General features: G+C 44.2%; 1 protein-coding gene across 5 annotated transcripts in view; it reads right to left on the reverse strand.

Moving 5' to 3' along the window:
- The window catches only part of ERBB4 (erb-b2 receptor tyrosine kinase 4), a 671,761-nt gene that overhangs the window by 191,686 nt on the left and 460,579 nt on the right, over positions 1–19,496 (reverse strand). For all 5 annotated transcript variants that reach the window (XM_069782036.1, XM_069782034.1, XM_069782037.1 and 2 more), the window contains 2 exons: positions 13,407–13,472; positions 2,246–2,364 (listed from right to left, as the gene is read on the reverse strand). In XM_069782036.1, coding sequence (XP_069638137.1) covers positions 2,246–2,364; positions 13,407–13,472 — 185 coding nt within the window. The remainder of the gene's footprint in view (positions 1–2,245; positions 2,365–13,406; positions 13,473–19,496) is intronic.

A 19,496-nucleotide genomic window follows, 5' to 3' on the forward strand; every position in this document is an offset into this window, starting at 1 on the left:
GTTTTAGACCCAGTTTGGTTTTGAACACAAGATAAGAACATCTCTGAAAGTTTGTTTTAGCATGTTTGCTTGCAGTTATGTCAGATGATGATTATTGTCTTGCTTTTAGAACTGAATATGCAAATGATTGTATGGCAGCATATGGAGGAGGATGGATGAATTTTATCCAGAAATACCAAACCCATATTTACAGCAGGATGCTGTTGCAAGCTGCCATAATACGCTAAAGGATTTGTAATGCTTCATAAACTGCACTTTTGCTTATTAATAAATACTAATTTCATTTGTTTCCTCAACGCATTTTTTACATCACCTGTTGACTCAAAAGGTACTCTATCATGTACATGACAATCCCCTGATAATGGTTTAGCAAATTTGTGAAGTAAAGCACACCAATACTGTTTGAAGAGATGGCACTTCTCAGGAAAAGCTCATCTCAAAGACTCGGGAACTTTTAATTTATGACTATAATGCTTTGCATACATTTATAATTGCTTTGCTAATTTATGCAAACTTCTAGCCTCTGTTGTTAAATGCTGCTAATTTGTGAATGAAAGCACAGGAAAATACACAGGGAAAAAACAAAGTTCTGTATCTCAGCTGAAAGCTAAGCACAGTTGTCTATAGCCTAAAGGGTTACACTTTTCACCCAGTGTGTACTACGCAAGTAACGACTAGTCCTGAAAATTGCCAGACCCCTGCTGAATTTCTTTTACATTGTTCTCAGGCCAGGAGTGAATGAGAATAAAGCCCTGGGTGCTTCTCTGCTGGATCAGAACAAACACGCTAGTTGATTTTTAGCACACATATTTCCATAACTGCCACAATTCAGAAAGTCTAACTCATTTTCTTACAGGCTGCAGTATTACAGAACTTATGCTGCAAATAACTTGTCCTTAACCTTTGAAAATGGACACACATCAACTCATCATCTTTGAGGATGTTCCTCAACAGTCACACGGGAGCAGTAACTGCATTCTTCCTCTTCCCTTTACCTATTTAGATCATACATGACATGGGAAAACATGTTATTTTCCCACCTCTCTAGTCCAAAGCCAACACGGAACTTCCAGCAAGCATTGATACAGGTGTACCATGTGTGCTGAGCATCTACTTGTGCAAAGACCCAGCCACAAAGAACAGCTTTAGTAAAACCTGTTAGCAGTTAAGTCGGGCCATTACTGCATTTCATCAGCAGTAAAAGAATGGCATTTAGAATGCGTTTTTGAAGCATAAAACCTACGACTATCAAATGATACCTGAACAGTGAGCAAGTTTCAGGTCCAGCCAAGGAAAGATTCATTTTTGCCAGTTCAATATGATCCACTTGCGTATGCTATCAAAATATCTGCAATTTTCCATACCATAAGATCCCTCCTCCCAATCCTATCTGGCAGATTTTAAAAGGAGCCTACCCAACTTTGTAGATATTTGGCTCTTCAATCACTTGGGTACCTTTGAAAATCCACCTCTGTGCATGTTCTAGTTCTAGGCTTCTTTAGGTCTAGGTTTGCTTCCCCTGAAAACATCAGCAAAACTTGTCTCTGCAACCCAGTGTGATGAGCTACACTTTTTTTGAGATCAGTGTTGGGTTCTGAAGCTGCTTACGCTATTATAAATAACGGACTACAAACAAGACAAATTTGTCTAAAGGCCTGTATGTTCAGATTGCCTGTTTTTTATGGAAAAAGTTAGCCTTTTCCTCTTTTCATCTTAAGCACATGTAGTAGTATGCATTTGAGGTAGAGTATTTTGGAAACCACTTTCCTTCCATCTCCACTAAGAAGTATGCCCAGTAAAAAAGCTGAATTTAAATCAAGTCTGGCAGTAGTAGGGAACACCTTTCACAGAGAAGCTAAATTGTATTCTTGACTTTCAAATAAAAAGCACACAGAGCAGTAATAAAAGCCATGCTCAAATGTAATGATAAATACTTCTAAAAATTCCCTATCACCTCTAAAAGTTAATTTTAGAAAAGCAAAAGATAAAAATCACAGAGATTAGCATATTAATGGTTCCCAATCTGTATTTACAAATCTCATAAATCTGTTAATGGGTAATATTAAGTATATAAGCAATGTTAACATAATGTGAAAAACATTAAATGCTAAAATTTGCAGTCTAAATCTGGGAGTGTGCATGCAATACATTAAAAGGAACAAAATTGTGAATTTCATGGATTAAAGCATTAAGAATTTGCAGTGTGACCGCCAAGAACAAGAAAAATGAGAATTCTCACACATACAAAGCAATCAGTGTCTTTAGGTCCCGAACAGCCTCCAGCGCATTCCCGGTGGCAGCAGTCGCTGACGTATGGCCCATAGCATCGTCCATCACACTGCTCTGCACACACTGTCTTCGTTACTAGGAGGCAGGAAAAATTATCAGGTCAGAATCAGAACTAAGGAGAGAGCTCTTCAACTGCACACTGAGGAAAACAACAAACTGAACAGCATACTGAAAAAAACCTCAAGTTTTAAGGTAATTGCTTCAATGGTACTGGCCACTCATATCCTCCACAATATCTTCTCAATACCCTCTTTAGCAACATATATGTTGCGTGAGGACTATGGAGGAAGAATTTTTAAAGCGTTTGCTCTTACCCTTGGAAATTCAGGTGGAGTATTATTTTCAAATTATTAGTTTTTGTAAACGGCTGATGGAAGGATATAAAAAAACCCCCACAAAGTAACAGAAGAGCCCACCAGTTCTGTGTGAGTTTTCCCCCACAAAGAACAGCAACACTGAGTAAATGAGTGAAATTCAGAGTGAGGCCAGCAATCTCAGAACCAAATGTTATTCCTTATGGCAACCAATTTGACTAATAGGCCATGAGATAACAGAACAGAACACAACCTGCAGATTGGAACAGATCTGGAAACACCACTTACCTTTTCTAAATAACACAATCCAGCCTTCATTCACAGGGAAACAACTATATTCTACCAACTGCAAAGCACAGTAATTTAAGCGTGTCGTGGTTTAACCCAGCTGGCAACTAAGTACCACACAGCCGCTTGCTCACTCCCTCCCCAGTGGGATGGGGGGGAAAATCGGAAGAGCAAAAGTGAGAAAACTCTTGGGTTGACGTGAAGACAGTATAACAGGTAAAGCAACAGCTGCACGCACAGGCAAAGCAAAACAAGGAATTCAGTCACCACTCCCCATCGGCAGGCAGGTGTTCAGCCATCTCCAGGAAAGCAGGGCTCCATCATGCGTAACGGTTACTTGGGAACACAAACGCCATCATTCTGAATGTGTGTGTGCCCCCCCCCCCTTTCCTTCTTCTTCCCCCAGCTTTATAGGCTGAGCATGACGTCATATGGTCTGGGATATCCCTTAGGTCAGTTGGGGTCAGCTGTCCCAGCCATGTCCCCTCCCAACTTCTTGTGCACTCTCAGCCCACTTGCTGGTGGGGTGGTGTGAGAGGCACAAGAGGTCTTGGCTCTGTGTAAACACTGCTCAGCAATAACTAAAACATCCCTGAATTATCAACACTGTTCACAGCACAAATTCAAAACATAGCCCCATATTAGCTACTATGAAAAAACTTAACTCTGTCCCAGCCAAAACCAGCACAAAGTGTTACCACACTACTGTACCTCAGGACTTAATCTTGTGCAAAGAATGGTCAACAAGTAGAGCATCCTCCTCCCCTCACTCGGCTATAGCTTCTATCTTTATTTTATGGAAAAAGAAATTAATATTATCCACAGGACTATACCAACGACTGACTACAGAATGCCAGGAAGCTGTGCTGTCAGCTGTCTTTTGATAAAAGCAAGGATGTTACACTTCTGTAATTAACCTTTACCATTTATTTTGTTAAAAGCATTTAATTACTTCTCTATGGAAAACACTTTTCAGGAAGCCAGAGAACGCAGAATTCCATTCAACTTTCTGCTCGATTCTACTATTTAATGTATCAGTAACTGCTTTATAAGTACTTTCCAATCCAAATTCCCTCCACTACTTGCCGGAAATACTTCAGGTAATGCCAAAGCTTCTTGACATACACAATATTTATTTAGAACATAAAAATGTAAATAACCAAAGAGAAGTAATCATTTATAATCTACAGAATAAAGGGCTGCACTTTTAGAGTAATTCCATCTTGCTGATACCAGAGGCAAACCCCCAGACAGAAAACACTTTTGTGCCTTATGCAATCTAATTTAAGAAATAAGGGAAATTTCTGTAAATGCACTTGCTGTCAACCCTGCTAGAGAAACAGGATTTGTTTATTTAAGTAACAGTATTGATAAACATTAGGACAGAGATAGAGAACAGTGGCATATGTTAAGCAAAACACACATGTCACAGTATACCACCACCACACCATTAGCTGATAGGAACAGAGTCTCATCTCATGAAAACCAATTAAGACCTCATTTAGTCAGTGACTCCAATAGTTTTCTGCCAGTTCAGAAATTGTTCCACAACACCTTGATTTGCACTGGCCCGGGCACCATCTGCTTTGACCTCAAAGGGAGGCAAGGCCCTGATTCCTCCTGACTTGACAGAGGACCCTATTTGCCAGAGGGTCCCCCTCTACCATCAGTGGAGAGGCACAGAAGCCGAAGATGTTCATTTCATCCTGTTCCATGACCCAAATCCTCTGCGTTTACCTGTGTCACACCTCAAACAAGGAGCTGGCCTCCTGTCATGGTTTAAGCCCAGCCAGTAACAAAGCACCACGCAACCGCTCGCTCACTCCTCCCTCTCCGGCCATGGTGGGATGAGGAGAAAATACAAAGGCAGGCTCATGGGTCGAGATAAGGACTGGGAGGGATCACTCACCACTTATGGTCACAGGCAAAAGACAGGCTCAACTTGGGGAAGAAACAAAATCAATTTAATTTACTACAAATCAAAACAAAACAAGGACATTAGGAAGTAAAACCAAACCTTAGAACACCTTCCCCCCACCCCTCCCTCCTTCCCACCTCAACCCCACTCCCGGTTCTCTCCATCTCCTCCCCCCGGCGGTGCAGAGGAACAGGGGTTGGGGGTTGGGGTCAGCTCCCCACACCTTGTCTCTGCTGCTCCCTCCTCCTCAGGGGGAGGACTCCTCAGTCGTCCCCTGCTCCACCGTGGGGTCCCTCCCACAGGAGACAGTCCTGCACGAACTTCTCCAACGTGAGTCCTTTCTTCAGGCTGCAGTTCCTCACAAACTTCCCTGGCGTGGGTCCTTTCCATGGGCTTCAGTTCTTCCCGAACTTCCCTGGCATGGGTCCTTTCCGTGAGCTGATCTTCAGTCACAAACTGCTCCATCGTGGGCTTTCCCATGGAGTCATGGCCATCTTTGGGGGCCTCCGCTCCACCGTTCACCTCCATGGGCCGGGGGGGGACAGCCTGCTGTCTCACCACGGGCTGCAGGGGCATCCCCTCCTTCCTCACTGACCCGGTATCTGCAGAGGGGTTCCTCTCACATTCCAATCCCCCTACTCACTACTGGTTCCCCTTCTTAAATCTGTCATCCCAGAGGCGCTACCACTGTCACTGATGGGGTGGGTCTGGGCTAGACGCGGGTCTGACCTGGAGCCGGGGGAGCTTCAAGCAGCTTCTCACAGGAGCCACCCCTGAGGCCCCTCACCCACTACCAAAAAAACCCACACCACACAAACCCATAACGCCCCCAAGCCAAGGGGCACCATCCAAGTGCTCTGCCTCCCTTCTACACAGTGACCATGACATCAAGGCCATGCACTGAACCACTCCTTGCAGCAGCAGCATGGGGTGCACAAATATGGCTGCCCTCCCCTGAGCATGCTCAGTGCCCCCTTCTAGAAGGTTCTGCAGGCAGAGGGTGCACTGTGCAGGTTCCCCTTACCAGCACCACTCCACCTATCACACCCTAAAAAATTACAGTGCACCAGCAGCATATTTCTTTCTTTCTTTCTTTTTTTTTTTTAATTGCACTAGAGACAGAGAGCCAAGGAGCTAAATTTCAGGCGGATAAAATCAACGCTGCTACAACAGGAAAAGAGAAGAGGACACGATAGCAGGCCATGGTCACTCACCAGCAGGATGCTGTTGAAAAGCATTCCTTGCTGTTGCTCCACAGCAATTTAACATTTTGCTTAAACCTGAGAAGTTTTGGTGTAAAGCACCTTTGTGCAGACAATTAGTACAAGCCACCTAATTAGCTTAGTTATAATGTATTTACCTCAGTGCCAGCTGCTGTTGGGAGCAGGTCAAGATGTCCACCATGACTATATAACCATTGCTTCCCTGTGGAGAAGGATTCCTAGCAGACTTTTAAAAGGGCAAAGAGGCTAAGGCCCAGCAGCATGTCCAATACCATCAGCTGCAAAAGGTACTGGGAATCCTCCACTGCCGCCTTCCCAAAAACAACCCCTGAGGAGGTGAATCCCCTGCCTTGAGGGGAGGAGGGACCTGGCTCTCCTGTGCCTGATGTCCGTGACCACAAACCCCACTGACCACCTGCTGGCATATTTAGAAAAGGCACGGTCTTCTTGTCAGCTCATGAGTTACTACTTTTAGCAAGCCAAGATCTGTATTTGCAGGATTACACACTTCTTTCAAGCTGAGCTGCAGATAATAGAGCTTCCCCAGGCTGTGTAGCTTAAACAGCGGTGGGGAACAAACTCCAACAACAGCAATGGATTTAAGCAATTTACTGACATCTTTTCAGCAGTTTTCACACTATTAGGCTAGGACAAAATCACCTCAATTATCACGCTCCTGTAGAGCCACACTGTAAGGCTCGTGCAATGTATAAAGTTATAGGTATTGTAATTTTTTTTTTTTAATTCCTCAACTTTTTAAGAGACTACAACGATTTATTCCAGAGTGTTTCCTTTTAAAAAAAGGAAGAGCACCACCCGCACCAGGGCTGACCTGGAGGTATATGGCCCCCTTTTCAGCACAATACTTAAACAGAGTGCCTTCAAAAGCATACTCTGCTTATGATTAGGCACCAGCTTAACGAGGCCCTCTACTATGCTGTTCAGGATAGGGAACATTTTGAGACTTCCTGAAGACTAGGAAGTTATAAAGTGGTTTGCAAAATTCGCAATTACAGCAAAGGTTTGTCACTGTTTTTCCCTAATTGTTTATTTTACTGGGAAAGCAAACAATACCAACAGAAATACCAACATTTCATTCTAGGAGAAGACCACAACATACCCTATTTATCTTCTGGTTCACTGCATGCTGTATTTGCATTATAATTGTTATTGATGGTCCAGATCTGAGGACGACCTGTCAGATATCTTCAGTGGCACCACATACCCAGACAGAAAACAGCTTAGTGGGCTCTGAATGTTTTTAAGGACTCTATGCAAGATGGTTTGCAATGAAGGGGTTTCCCCAAAGCGAAAAAAAAACCCACAAGGCAATACTAGGTATTGTTTGAAGTCCCAAAACAATCTGATTGTTCAGATTCCAGTAAACATAACTCAACAGTTCAGCTTCCTGCAATCATTATCATGGAGTAAACCCTATAGAAAATGGACATAGGTGCTCTGGTTTAAAAAGATAGTAAGCTTTTTCCTCCCAAACTTTCCTCCAAATGCAATCAATTGATTTTATAGCTGTGACTCAAGACCTATCCGAAAGGGTGAAACATAAAGGTAAATATTACCCAAAATATCAAACTATATGTTAAGGCTGATGAATGTTGGTGTGTGCCTCCTAGAGGGGACATGTGCCTCGAGATGGTGCCAAGAAGAGAGTGGGGACAGATGGTAGGCAACTGGGCAGCAGCTGCGAACAGGCAGCATCAAGTGAGAGCAACCCTGCTGCATGCTGAGAGAGTGGAGCAATACCAACCTCCTCCTCCTGCTACCTAGGGTGGAGACTGTTCACAGGGGAGCTGGTGGACAGGGGTAATCAGGAGCCCTCACATCAGGTCCTTCTTGCAGCCTAGATAAACATGTGAGATACAGGAGATCTGGGCTGGGACCCCAGAGGAATTTTAAGTGCCAGATACTCATTTCTTCATCAAACATAATTGTGAAGAGACCCTTCACTAATCACAGCTGAGGCCCCAAGTTTCGAACCAAACTTTTGAAAGTCAGCACAACTACCTGCCCTGATGCCTACTGACCCTTTGTGGGATCCCAAGAAATCTGAGGGTTCAGCTGCACAGAACTGTCACAGTCGGGGCTGGGACAGCAATGGACAACGACAAACACCAAGGTCTTGAAAAAACATGCCATGCGTTGGCACAGGTTTCTGGGGGAGTGCAGAACACTGACTGTCAATCTCTACTAGTATCTCTCTGCAATATAGCAATAAGCTGTGTTGGGGACAGGGTGGAATGGGCACTTCATGTATGGGTGCAATTAATCAGTCTCATTGTTCCCCTTAATCTTTAATTATGTCATGGCACTATAAATCTATGAAGGAAAAAATGGGAAGTAACTGAAATCAATGAAAAAGTCTTATGAACATGCAAAGTTATTAGAGAAATACAAGGATTTTAATTAAAGATGCTGGCTCCAAGCAAAAACGTTGGGTTACCCTGATTGATCTACGCTGCTGGTTCAGCTCTTTCTGTCTCCCCCACCAGGCTCCGGCTTGCCTTTTGCTACTTTAATTGGGCACTTACTGCATCGGCACCTTCTTTTTCTCAGCAACATCAGCTGCACAAAGACTGTATAAATGCAATTATGCTCAGGCCAAACTCCTGTACATGTACACAGTCATGGAGCATTTCACATTTGCTGAATGTTTATGTTTTGGTTTTAATTTAAAAGCTATTTGCCTTTTTTGCATTCCCTTGTTGGGCCTATATTTTAATTTAGATTTTTCTCTTTTATTTCAGTTATGTTCCTCTAGGACAAAGTGCATAACCTGTCATTTTAATAAAATAATGTATTCAATTTGTAAAAGTTTCAATTTCTTTTCATATGAAAAGTAAAAAAACCAAACAAATTCTTAACAGATATCAACAGCAAAAATACTAATAACCTAGCCATAGATTTTCAAATTTGATTAGTAACTTCCAAAAGCATTTGTTCCTGTGGGTTTTTTTAGTGGTTTACATTCTATTTAGTGGGTGCTCAATCGTCTTTGAAAAATAGATTCTTTTTAAAAGTATTTCCACATTAGCCTTCCCTGACACTGAAACAAAGAATACCATCTAACTTTTAAATGTTCAATATTAATATTTATTAATATTTTAATTATAAAAGAAAAATGGACTGTTAACTGCATAAAACAGTACCCTGAAATTACATCTTCTCTACCTCCTAATGGAAAAGCTTATTTTACATTTCTTATTAACTGTCTTCTTAAATACATAAATTTTCTTGTCACATCTAGAGAGACATTAGGACAGGGTTTGATGCAGGTGGTGATTCAGATAGAGTTAGAAGTACAGAAAGACATTGCTGGAAGGCAACATAAGAAGCAGCTAGGTAGATGATATTCATGCAAAAAACAAAAGGATTTTGATTTTTTTTCCATATGTAATTTGAAATGAAAGACAAGGATTAAGATCTTTCATTTTTTATCCTTTCCCAGGAAAATAATTTAAATCTTATCGGGGGGTGGGGTGTCATAAGAATTTTTTGCTTCAGTGACTCCATTAAAAAAATGAAATTATTAAAATGCAGACATGCTTCTGAGTTGTTTCTAGGAACAAAACAGTTTGACACTGGGATGTAGTACTGCTGAAGTATTTTCCTACACGCGTTTGAAAGACATGTATACCCAAGGTGACTAGGTTAAGGTATGCGCTATGTTTGTGATACCATTCATCCTACCTCCAGCTTGTATCTAAGAATAACATTTTTGAGCTTGAAAGCCAGGCGTGTTTTTTAAAGTCAGAAAAGAAGGCAGCAAAAGCATAGCATCACTTGTATTTTTATGTTTTGAGTCTTTACTCACATTCTTTGCTTCAAACAGTTTGCAGAAAAACACGTTTTGAGAAAGCGCAATGAAGAAATGCCCATTGCCAGCCTAATATTCAGTCTTTTCCTTAAATCCTGCTCTTTACCCAAGGTGCAGCAAGGTCAGGGAGGCAAAGAGGAAGTATATGATATAAAATTAACTCCTGTCCCTGACAAACAGAGGCTGCAGAGTGTGCTCAAAGGTAAAAGGCTGTAGAGTAGCTATTTCAAATTAGAAATGTGTGATCTGTGTATCTCCCTGGAACTTACATGGCATATGTCTTTCCATAGTTTATTATTTTAAATCCACGGTTGTGCCTTAGCCTGTCCCCACTGTTTGGATTTGAGAGGGCAGTCACTGTGAAGAGAGAGATAGCTGTCACTCCTGGAGCAAACCTAGTGTGCAGCTCTGCTAAGCTTCTGACTTCACAACACTGCAGATAAGTTTTGCTCTCTCTGGATTTACTACATTAATCCACCAAATCAGTTTACTTATCTGAGAGCAGTGCTTTGTAGAGGTTGAGACTGTGGGAGCTGATCCTGCCACATGGACTTGTGCAGCCACACAGAGTCCAGTTGGACTTTCCAACTTTACATAAGGCTGGAGGCTCCGCTTGCTGGAGCCAAGGCCTGAGGCAGAATCTTCTCATCCTTACATAACTGCCAAGATTTTCCAGTATTCTTGGATAAGCTAAACACATAAGGTCTAAATAAGTCTACTCAAGTTCAGATGAATTACCCAGGTTCTTACAGACTTACTAGTTTTAATAGAAAACAGGCCTCTCATTAGGACAGAATAAAAACCAGCACTAATTAATTCTAACCTAACCATGATATTGTATTGGCTTTGTGTGGCAAGGTTTTGGTAGCAGGGGGGGTTACAGGGGTGGCTTCTGTAAGAAGCTGCTGGAAGCTTCCCCTGTGTTTGAGAGAGAGCCCATACCAGCCGGCTCTAAGATGGACCTGCCGCTGGCCAAGGCCGAGCCAATTAGTGATAGTGGTAATGCCTCTGTGATAACATTTTTAAGAAGGAAAAAAAGTTGAGACAGGGAGAAACAGCCGCCGGAGAGAGGAGTGAGAACATGTAAGAGAAACAACCCTGCGGACACCAAGGTCAGCGAAGAAGGAGGGGGAGGAGATGCTCCAGGCGCCGGAGCAGAGATTCCCCTGCAGCCCGTGGTGAAGACCATGGTGAGGCAGGCTGTCCCCCTGCGGTCCAGGGAGGTCCACAGTGGAGCAGATATCCACCTGCAGCCCGTGGAGGACCCCACGCCGGAGCAGGTGGGTTCCCGAAGGAGGCTGTGACCCCGTGGGAAGCCCGTGCTGGAGCAGGTTCCTGGCAGGACCTGCGGATCTGTGGAGAGAGGAGCCCACGGAGCAGGGTTTCTGGCAGGACTTGTGACCCCGTGGGGGACCCACGCTGGAGCAGTGTGCTCCTGAAGGACTGCACACCGTGGAAAGGACCCATGCTGGAGCAGTTCATGAAGAACTGCAGCCCATGGGAATGGCCCACGTTGGAGAAGTTTGTGGAGGACTGTCTCCCGTGGGTGGGACCCCACGCTGGAGCAGGGGAAGAGTGTGATGAGCCCTCCCCTTGAGGAGGATGAAGCATCAGAAAATAACATGTGATGCTCGTAAACCCCATCCCTGTCCCCCTGTGCCGCTGGGTGGGGTTGGTGGAGAAATCCAGGAGTGAAGTTGTGCCCAGGAAGAAGGAAGGGGTGGAGGGAAGGTGTTCTGAGATTTGGTTTTATTTCTCATTACCTTACTCTGGTTGATTTGTAATAAATCGAGTTAATTTTCCCCAAACTGAGTCTGTTTTGCCCGTGACAGTAATTGGTGAATGATCTCTCCTGTCCTTATCTCAACCCGCAAGCTCTTTGTTATATTTTTTCTCTCCCCTGTCCAGCTGAGGAGGGGGAGCAATAGAACGGCTTTGGTGGGCACCTGGCGTCCAGCCAGGGTCAACCCATCACAGATATAAAATGATTTGGTCAGCTAGGGTTTAAGTTGCTTTCCATTACCTATTCCAGCACATAACCTTGATGTAAGGAGACTTTCTGAGCACTGACTTCTTTGGGGCTTTCATACAGACTGCCAGCAAAGGAAGGAAACGTACCAACTCAATTCAGAGAAAGAAGAATCTGCTTAGCATCACTGTACCTGGTTCATTATACAGTTATTCCTACAACCTGTCCTAAAGCGTTTTTAGTCATACCCACAGATAAAGCTCAATATGAAACAATAATATAAGAACATATTAATTTTAGCGGAGCTGTAACTGTCATCAGCTTTACCAGCAACATCAGCTGATGCTCCTTAATGAAAAGCAGCACCCAGCAAGGTGGCAGGTACAAAGCTCTGTCACCTGTGCCCCTTGCTTTGCCATGGACAGGAGGTCAGCTTGGATTTCCTGCTTGTGCTCACTCGTAAAACGTTCATGTCAAGCTGTCTGCCGTTTCTAATTTCCTCTTATCTTGTACTCCAAGTAGTCAAAAAAAAAAGGCATAGTTGCACTGTTCCTAGTATTTCCAACAAAAAAGGCAGATGACATTGAGCTATCATCAGTTGAGAGAGTTAGTTGGTGTGCTCACTTGATAGCCGTTAATTTGTCACAATCCCCTCCTCCTGTCTACAACTCAGCCAAGGAAATAAGTACAACCTAGAGCAGTGCTCTCTGGGGGAGATATCAGCAACTGTTTCATTTCCTATGAAGAGTGGCTCCAGTAAAGGCAACCAATTTCCACCCTCCTAAATTTCAAAGAAAGGAAATGTAAAGGATAGCTCTATTCCCTTAAGGGGGGGGAAGGGGGGGAACTTGTAGGAAAAGGCAGCTCTCAATTTTCTGCTCTCTTATATTTGCTAATATTGTGACTGCACTTCTAGCTCTTTAGTACCTACCTGAAGGAGCTGAAAGCATGCAAGGAAGAAAGTCTCTCGATATAGTTCTTTTTTATTCATTTTAATACTCTCTAAATTCAAGAGGACAGACAGACATTGTGAACAACCCTTCACTTACTACTTCCTTCACAAAACCCCTATTATTCTTTCTTTCAGTACAACTGAAATACATTCCAAAGTTATTATAAAGAGAATAATTTTGCAACATAACTAATATTCCCAGGCTCCCACTGAAATTAAAGAGTATTTTGGCATTAGGAACTTTGCAGCATCAGGCCATCATTAAAGATCTCCAAATCTGCCTTGTAGTTTTTTCTATTCCTGCAGTATTCATTTCAGTGTATTCCAAAATAACCATCAATATTCTCAGGAGCCATGCTCTGTGTTGCTGTCAAGAAGTGAAAAGCTAATTCAAGTTAGTTTAAGCATTTTTAGAAAGCACAAGGGAGGAAAGAAAAACATAAATTCACATGGGTGGAAAAAAATGTAGGTCATCTGTTGGTAAAAACATACAGAAAAAAATTTCAAATATTTTAGAATTACACTAAAACCAGAATTTATAGTATCCCTCCACAATTAAAAAAAGTAGGATCCCCGTTACATCATTTTTCAGTCCTTTGTTTCTGAGTCCTGCATACTTACAGGTCTGGCAGTGATTCTCTGTGGGTCCCCAGCATCGGCCTGTGCAGGACTTGTGGCATCGACCACCTGCAGGACAGACAGAAAGAGGGAGAGATTAGCAATGTGGCTTCCTTTCATTTCTTCAACATCCAGCAACTGCTGAAGAGGAGGGTTCATCTTATCTTTGGAGGGTTTTTTACGCTTTACCAAGGTTGAAACAGTGCCTGTGAAAAGGCCCAGATAAATAGCCAGAATTGGTGTCAAACATATATGAAATTTGGCTACTTTTCTAAGTGCCTTATACCATAAATACCTCCCTGCTATGTACAATGACTGGGATATTTTAAAACAAAAAAAGATGAACAAGTCTGGAGGACTGAAGAACAATTTCATCACCTGGTGATATTACTATTGTTCTGTATGTCCTATGTAAGACCCACTCATTCCTCCACAGGAGAAGAGATGGCTGTGCTAGAAAGGATATCTATCTATCTCATGTTCAATTTCATCTGAACAGTGGGGCAATACACTCAATGCCTTTGATTAAAAGCCACCCCTCTCCCCAAAAAGCTTGCATAGTCTTCATGTCCAATATCATGGTAAAGGAAATGTGCCCTGTGCAACCATTTAACCCCAGCAACAGCTAAGCTTACAGGACCTTTCCCTTTCTGGCTGCTGGTTCTCTAATTGCCTGTGGTTGAGCTTCTCAAGGAACCTCATGTTCCTTCAGAACCTAGAGGTGATGCTCTACATTGTCCTTCTACATGCTGACTAGTTTAGTCCCTTGAGAAAAGGAACTGTAGGTGCTTTCATTGTGAAATACAGATGGAGGAGGAAGAGTTAGCAATGGTAGCTTTTACAAACTACCTAGTAATTAGTGACTGAAACCCACTTGGACTGAAGAGGGAGTTGAATTCACATCTCCCATTTCATGGCTAAATGCTGACCACTGTGCGAGGAAATGGAAAGCAGGCAGAAGAACTGGCTCATTTTCCTCTGGCTACATCTTAGGTTATTTGAGAAAACACTCAGTTCCACACCAGTCCTGCCTGTGAGTGAACGGAGACCTCACTCCGCAGTTCCTATCCAGACGTGGCCAGAGCTCAGTTACACTCCTGCTCTTAGTGCTTCTCCCTCCTGAATGTTCCCAGAGTACACACAGAGAGCCTGCCTTACAGCACGCTAGCTGCTAAAACCCAGGTGTGGCAGTGCCTGAGGTGTAGGCAGCCAAGCCCTTTACACCCAGCCAGACCTGAAGGGATGATCTGAGAAACCCAACATAAGCATTGTTGAAGACTTACAGAGAGTCCTTATCGCTGCACTTTTCACCACAGAAACCTAACCTCATCTTTGATTAAACTTTTATTCATCACTGAATACTGCTGAGATTCTATTAAGCCAATTTCCCCTTTGAACCTGATCCAGAAGCTTACCTTTCAGTCCCTGTATTAGCAGCAGCTGCTGTTAACACTGCTCCATTACACTAAATTAAATACTTCTCACGTGCTCTCATGGGAGATAGTGTTGGAGAAAGTGCAAAATGTCTCTCAGCTAAGGTTGGATCACCCCAAAAGAAAACACTGCTCCTCTTTTAGCAGTGTGCTTATACTTATGAGATGTTCTACAGCTGAGCAAACCCACTGCGACAATTGTGTAAAGTCGGACTTTCTGTCACTACTTTTTCAAAGCTAGCGTTCTTCCCTCAGCGCTCGCACAGCATTCACGGCGCTATTGATGATGTTGTATGGTAATTACCACACTGTATGCCAACTACCTTGTTAAAACTACCAGCTCCTTGCTGCATTCATGTTCATTTAAAGCAATTATACTTGGGAAGTGTTGCTGACATCACCAGCACATAATTTGCTGTCACATTCTGCCATCTGCTTATTTAGATCACAAATGTACTATAACTACATAAAGCAAACTCATTCTGGCTGACAGGGAGGGGACTCCATCTGGCATGAATAATGCAACTTTAATCAGTAATAACAATTATTATGATTATTAAAAGACTGCTGGAACCCTGTGCAGAAAGCAAATAAATCCCTATTCATTTATAAGAATGGAAGTTTAAAAACAAGGTGAGGTAAACAGCAAATTAAAGGAAGAGTTTTAACAGAGGAGGCTTGATAAGATACAGTTTGTTGATTTTGGTGCTCGCTCAGCTGAATAAAAATGATCCCCAGGAACTGGGTTTTATAAACTGGCTATCCCTGACCAACAGAAGAAGCGGGAAGGAGAAAGAGTATGGCCCTAGATGCACACCTAGATAACCTTTCCACCACTTGCTTTGCTTGGTCCTCACCTGAGCTGGAGCGTCCTTGCTGGGGACAGCTTGGGAGGAACTGCAACCCATGAACAACAAAGCCTCCTCTTGCAATACTCTATTTTATGCCTGATCCTTCCTTGTGGTCAAGTCTCATGCCTGGCTAGCTAAGGGGTCTGGAGTTTAGGAAGAAAGCCAGAGGTCTTGCAGCTAGATGCAGTATAAAGCACTGCACAGATCACTTGTAACCACATATTCCTGAGGCAGAATAAGGCAGCAGTTCGGCTGCTTCTTCCTCTTTCCGTCTGTCGTGGTTTCAGCCCAGCCGATAACAAAGGACCACGCAGCCGCTCGCTCACTCCTCCCGCCCCCCTCCGGTGGGATGGGGAGGAGACGGAGGAGAGAAAAGAAAAAAAACCCCTGGAACCTCGAGGGTTGAGATAAAGGCAGTTTACTGGAACAACACAAAGAAATTACAACAACAACGACGGTACTAATGAACGAGTACACAAAAAGAGTGATGCACAGTGCAACTGCTCACCACCCGGGACCCGATGCTCCGCCACTTCCCCCACCGAAAGTCGAGACCACCCCCACCCCCCCCCCGCCCGCTCCCCATTTATATACTGAGCATGATGTCACATGGTATGGAATAGCTCCTTGGCTAGTTCAGGTCAGCTGCCCCGGCTATGCCCCCCACCTCCCAGGTTCCTGTAAAAATTAACTTTATCCCAGCTGAACCCAGGACATTATCCACCCCTTATTCTATACCATCTACATCATGCCCAGATCTTACATTTTCCAATCAACCACTACCACTTTCCTTGTCTTATATATATAAGTATATGGACTCGCCGCCCCCCCCCCCCCCCCCACGCACACACACACGCAAATGGTATTCCTTTAGCCTATGGGCTATCCCTCTAATGTGTCCATTGATTTTATTTAGTCCATGACTTTGGGGCTCCATCTGTTGTAACAGTTCTTCAGGATAAGAGAGATGGTGTGAGATGTTGGGTTGTTGTATGCTGCCTCTGGAACTTGTGGCTAGTACATTTGGTGCAACCCACGCCCTTGGTCTGCAGGTCGAAGATGTTGATCTTGAGGAAATTGCTGGGTGCCAGTTCAAGTTCTATCGCTGTTGTACTTGGCTCAGTTTCAAAGTCCATCCCGCAGTCATTTGGGTAATTCTTACAGTAATACCCTTGATATGGTATATAGACACTATAGATACAATGACATGTATTGGCAGGGTATTTAGCAGTTAAATATCATACAGCCCAATTCACTGGCTATTCTCTCCCAAAATCAAATCTCCCTGAGGTACACATCAAAATTCTCCATCCTTCTGCATCACCCACCAGGTGTACCCAGGTCCCTGAGCAAAAACAACCCCTTGAATGGGTTTGCCTCTGCTTGAGGGAGGACTAACCCAGACTGTTTTTCCTAACATACTCCTCATGCGCACTACAAGGACTTTATCCCCTTCTACAGTATGTGGAAGTCTTGGTTGGGCGGGGCCAGCCCGATTGGCGGATCCTCTAGTATTAACTAACCAGGTGGCTTTCGTTAAATGTGTATCCCAATGTTTGAAAGTCCCACCCCCCATCGCTCTCAATGTAGTTTTCAGCAGCCCGTTGTATCGTTCGATTTTTCCGGAGGCCGGTGCGTGATAAGGGATGTGATATACCCACTCAATGCCATGTTCTTTGGCCCAGGTGTCTATGAGGTTGTTTCGGAAGTGAGTCCCGTTGTCCGACTCGATTCTTTCTGGGGTGCCGTGTTGCCATAAAATTTTCTCTTCAAGGCCCAGGATAGTGTTCTGGGCAGTGGCATGGGACACAGGGTATGTTTCCAGCCATCCAGCGGTTGCTTCCACCATTGTAAGCACATGGCACTTGCCTTGGCAGGTTTGTGGGAGTGTGATATAGTCAATCTGCCAGGCCTCCCACTGTTTATATTTCAGCCATCGCCCCCCATGCGACAGGGGTTTTTGCCGCTTGGCTTGCTTAATTGCGGCACATGTTTCACATTCGTGGATGACCTGTGCGATAGTGTCCATGGTCAAGTCCACCCCTCGATCTCGAGCCCATCTATATGTTGCATCTCTCCCCTGATGGCCTGAGGTATCGTGGGCCCACTGAGCCATAAATAGCTCACCCCTACGTTGCCAGTCCAGGTCCACCTGAGACACTTCAATCTTGGCGGCCTGATCTGCCTGCTGATTGTTTTGATGTTCTTCAGTGGCCCGACTCTTGGGTACATGAGCATCTACGTGACGTACTTTTACCACTAGCTTCTCTATCCGAACAGCGATATCTTGCCACAGTGTGGCAGCCCAGATGGGTTTACCTCTGCGCTGCCAGTTGCCCTTCTTCCATTGCTGTAGCCACCCCCATAGGGCATTTGCCACCATCCATGAGTCAGTATAGAGATAGAGCACTGGCCACTTTTCTCTTTCAGCAATATCTAATGCTAGCTGGATGGCTTTCATCTGCAAACTGACTCGATTCACCTTCTCCTTCAGCAGTTTCTGCGACTAGTCGTGTAGGACTCCATACAGCAGCCTTCCACCTCCGATGTTTTCCCACGATGCGACAGGACCCATCAGTGAACAGGGCATATTGCCTCTCATTTTCTGGCAGTTTATTATACAGCGGGGCCTCTTCAGCCCGTGCCACCTCCTCCTCTGGCGGCATTCCAAAATCTTTGCCTTCTGGCCATTCCGTGATCACTTCTAAAATTCCTGGGTGACTGGGGTTTCCTATGCGAGCCCGTTGTGTGATCAGTGCAATCCACTTACTCCACGTGGCATCAGTCGCGTGATGTGTAGAGGAAACTTTCCCTTTGAACATCCAGCCCAGCACTGGCAGTCGGGGTGCTAAGAGCTGTGTTTCAGTACCAACCACTTCTGAAGTGGCTCGAACTCCTTCACATGCTGCCAATATCTCTTTTTCAGTTGGGAGTATAGCGAGCTTCGGATCCTTGATATCCCCGACTCCAAAACCCCAGGGGTCGGCCTTGGGTCTCTCCAGGTGCTTTCTGCCAAAGGCTCCAGGTAGGGCCATTCTCCCCAGCTGCAGTGTAGAGCACATTTTTAACATCTTGTCCTGTCCGGACTGGCCCAAGAGCTACTGCATGAACAATCTCCCGCTTAATTTGTTCAAAGGCTTGTCGTTGCTCAGGCCCCCATTTAAAATCGTTCTTCTTCTGGGTCACTTGATAGAGAGGGCTTACAATTTGACTGTAATTTGGAATATGCATTCTCCAAAAGCCCACAACACCTAAGAAAGCCTGTGTTTCCTTTTTATTAGTCGGTGAGGACATAGCTGCTATTTTGTTGATCACATCCGCAGGGATCTGACGACGCCCGTCTTGCCATTTTACTCCTAAGAACTGGATCTCCTGCGCAGGTCCCTTGACCTTACTTTCTTTTATGGCAAAACCAGCCTTCAAAAGGATTTGGATTATTTTCTTCCCTTTCTCAAAAACTTCTTCTGCTCTGTTGCCCCATATGATGATGTCATCAATATATTGCAGGTGCTCTGGAGCTTCACCTTTTTCTAGTGCAGTCTGGATCAGTCCATGGCAAATAGTGGGGCTGTGTTTCCACCCCTGGGGCAGTCGATTCCAGGTGTACTGGACGCCCCTCCAAGTGAAAGCAAACTGTGGCCTGCACTCCGCTGCCAAAGGCATGGAGAAAAATGCATCAGCAATGTCAATTGTGGCATACCACTTAGCTGCCTTTGATTCCAGTTCATATTGAAGCTCTAACATATCTGGCACAGCAGCGCTCAGCGGTGGCGTGACTTCATTCAGCCCACGATAATCTACTGTTAGTC

Source organism: Haliaeetus albicilla, chromosome 4 (assembly GCF_947461875.1).
Source record: "Haliaeetus albicilla chromosome 4, bHalAlb1.1, whole genome shotgun sequence".
Classification (NCBI taxonomy): Eukaryota; Metazoa; Chordata; class Aves; order Accipitriformes; family Accipitridae; genus Haliaeetus; species Haliaeetus albicilla.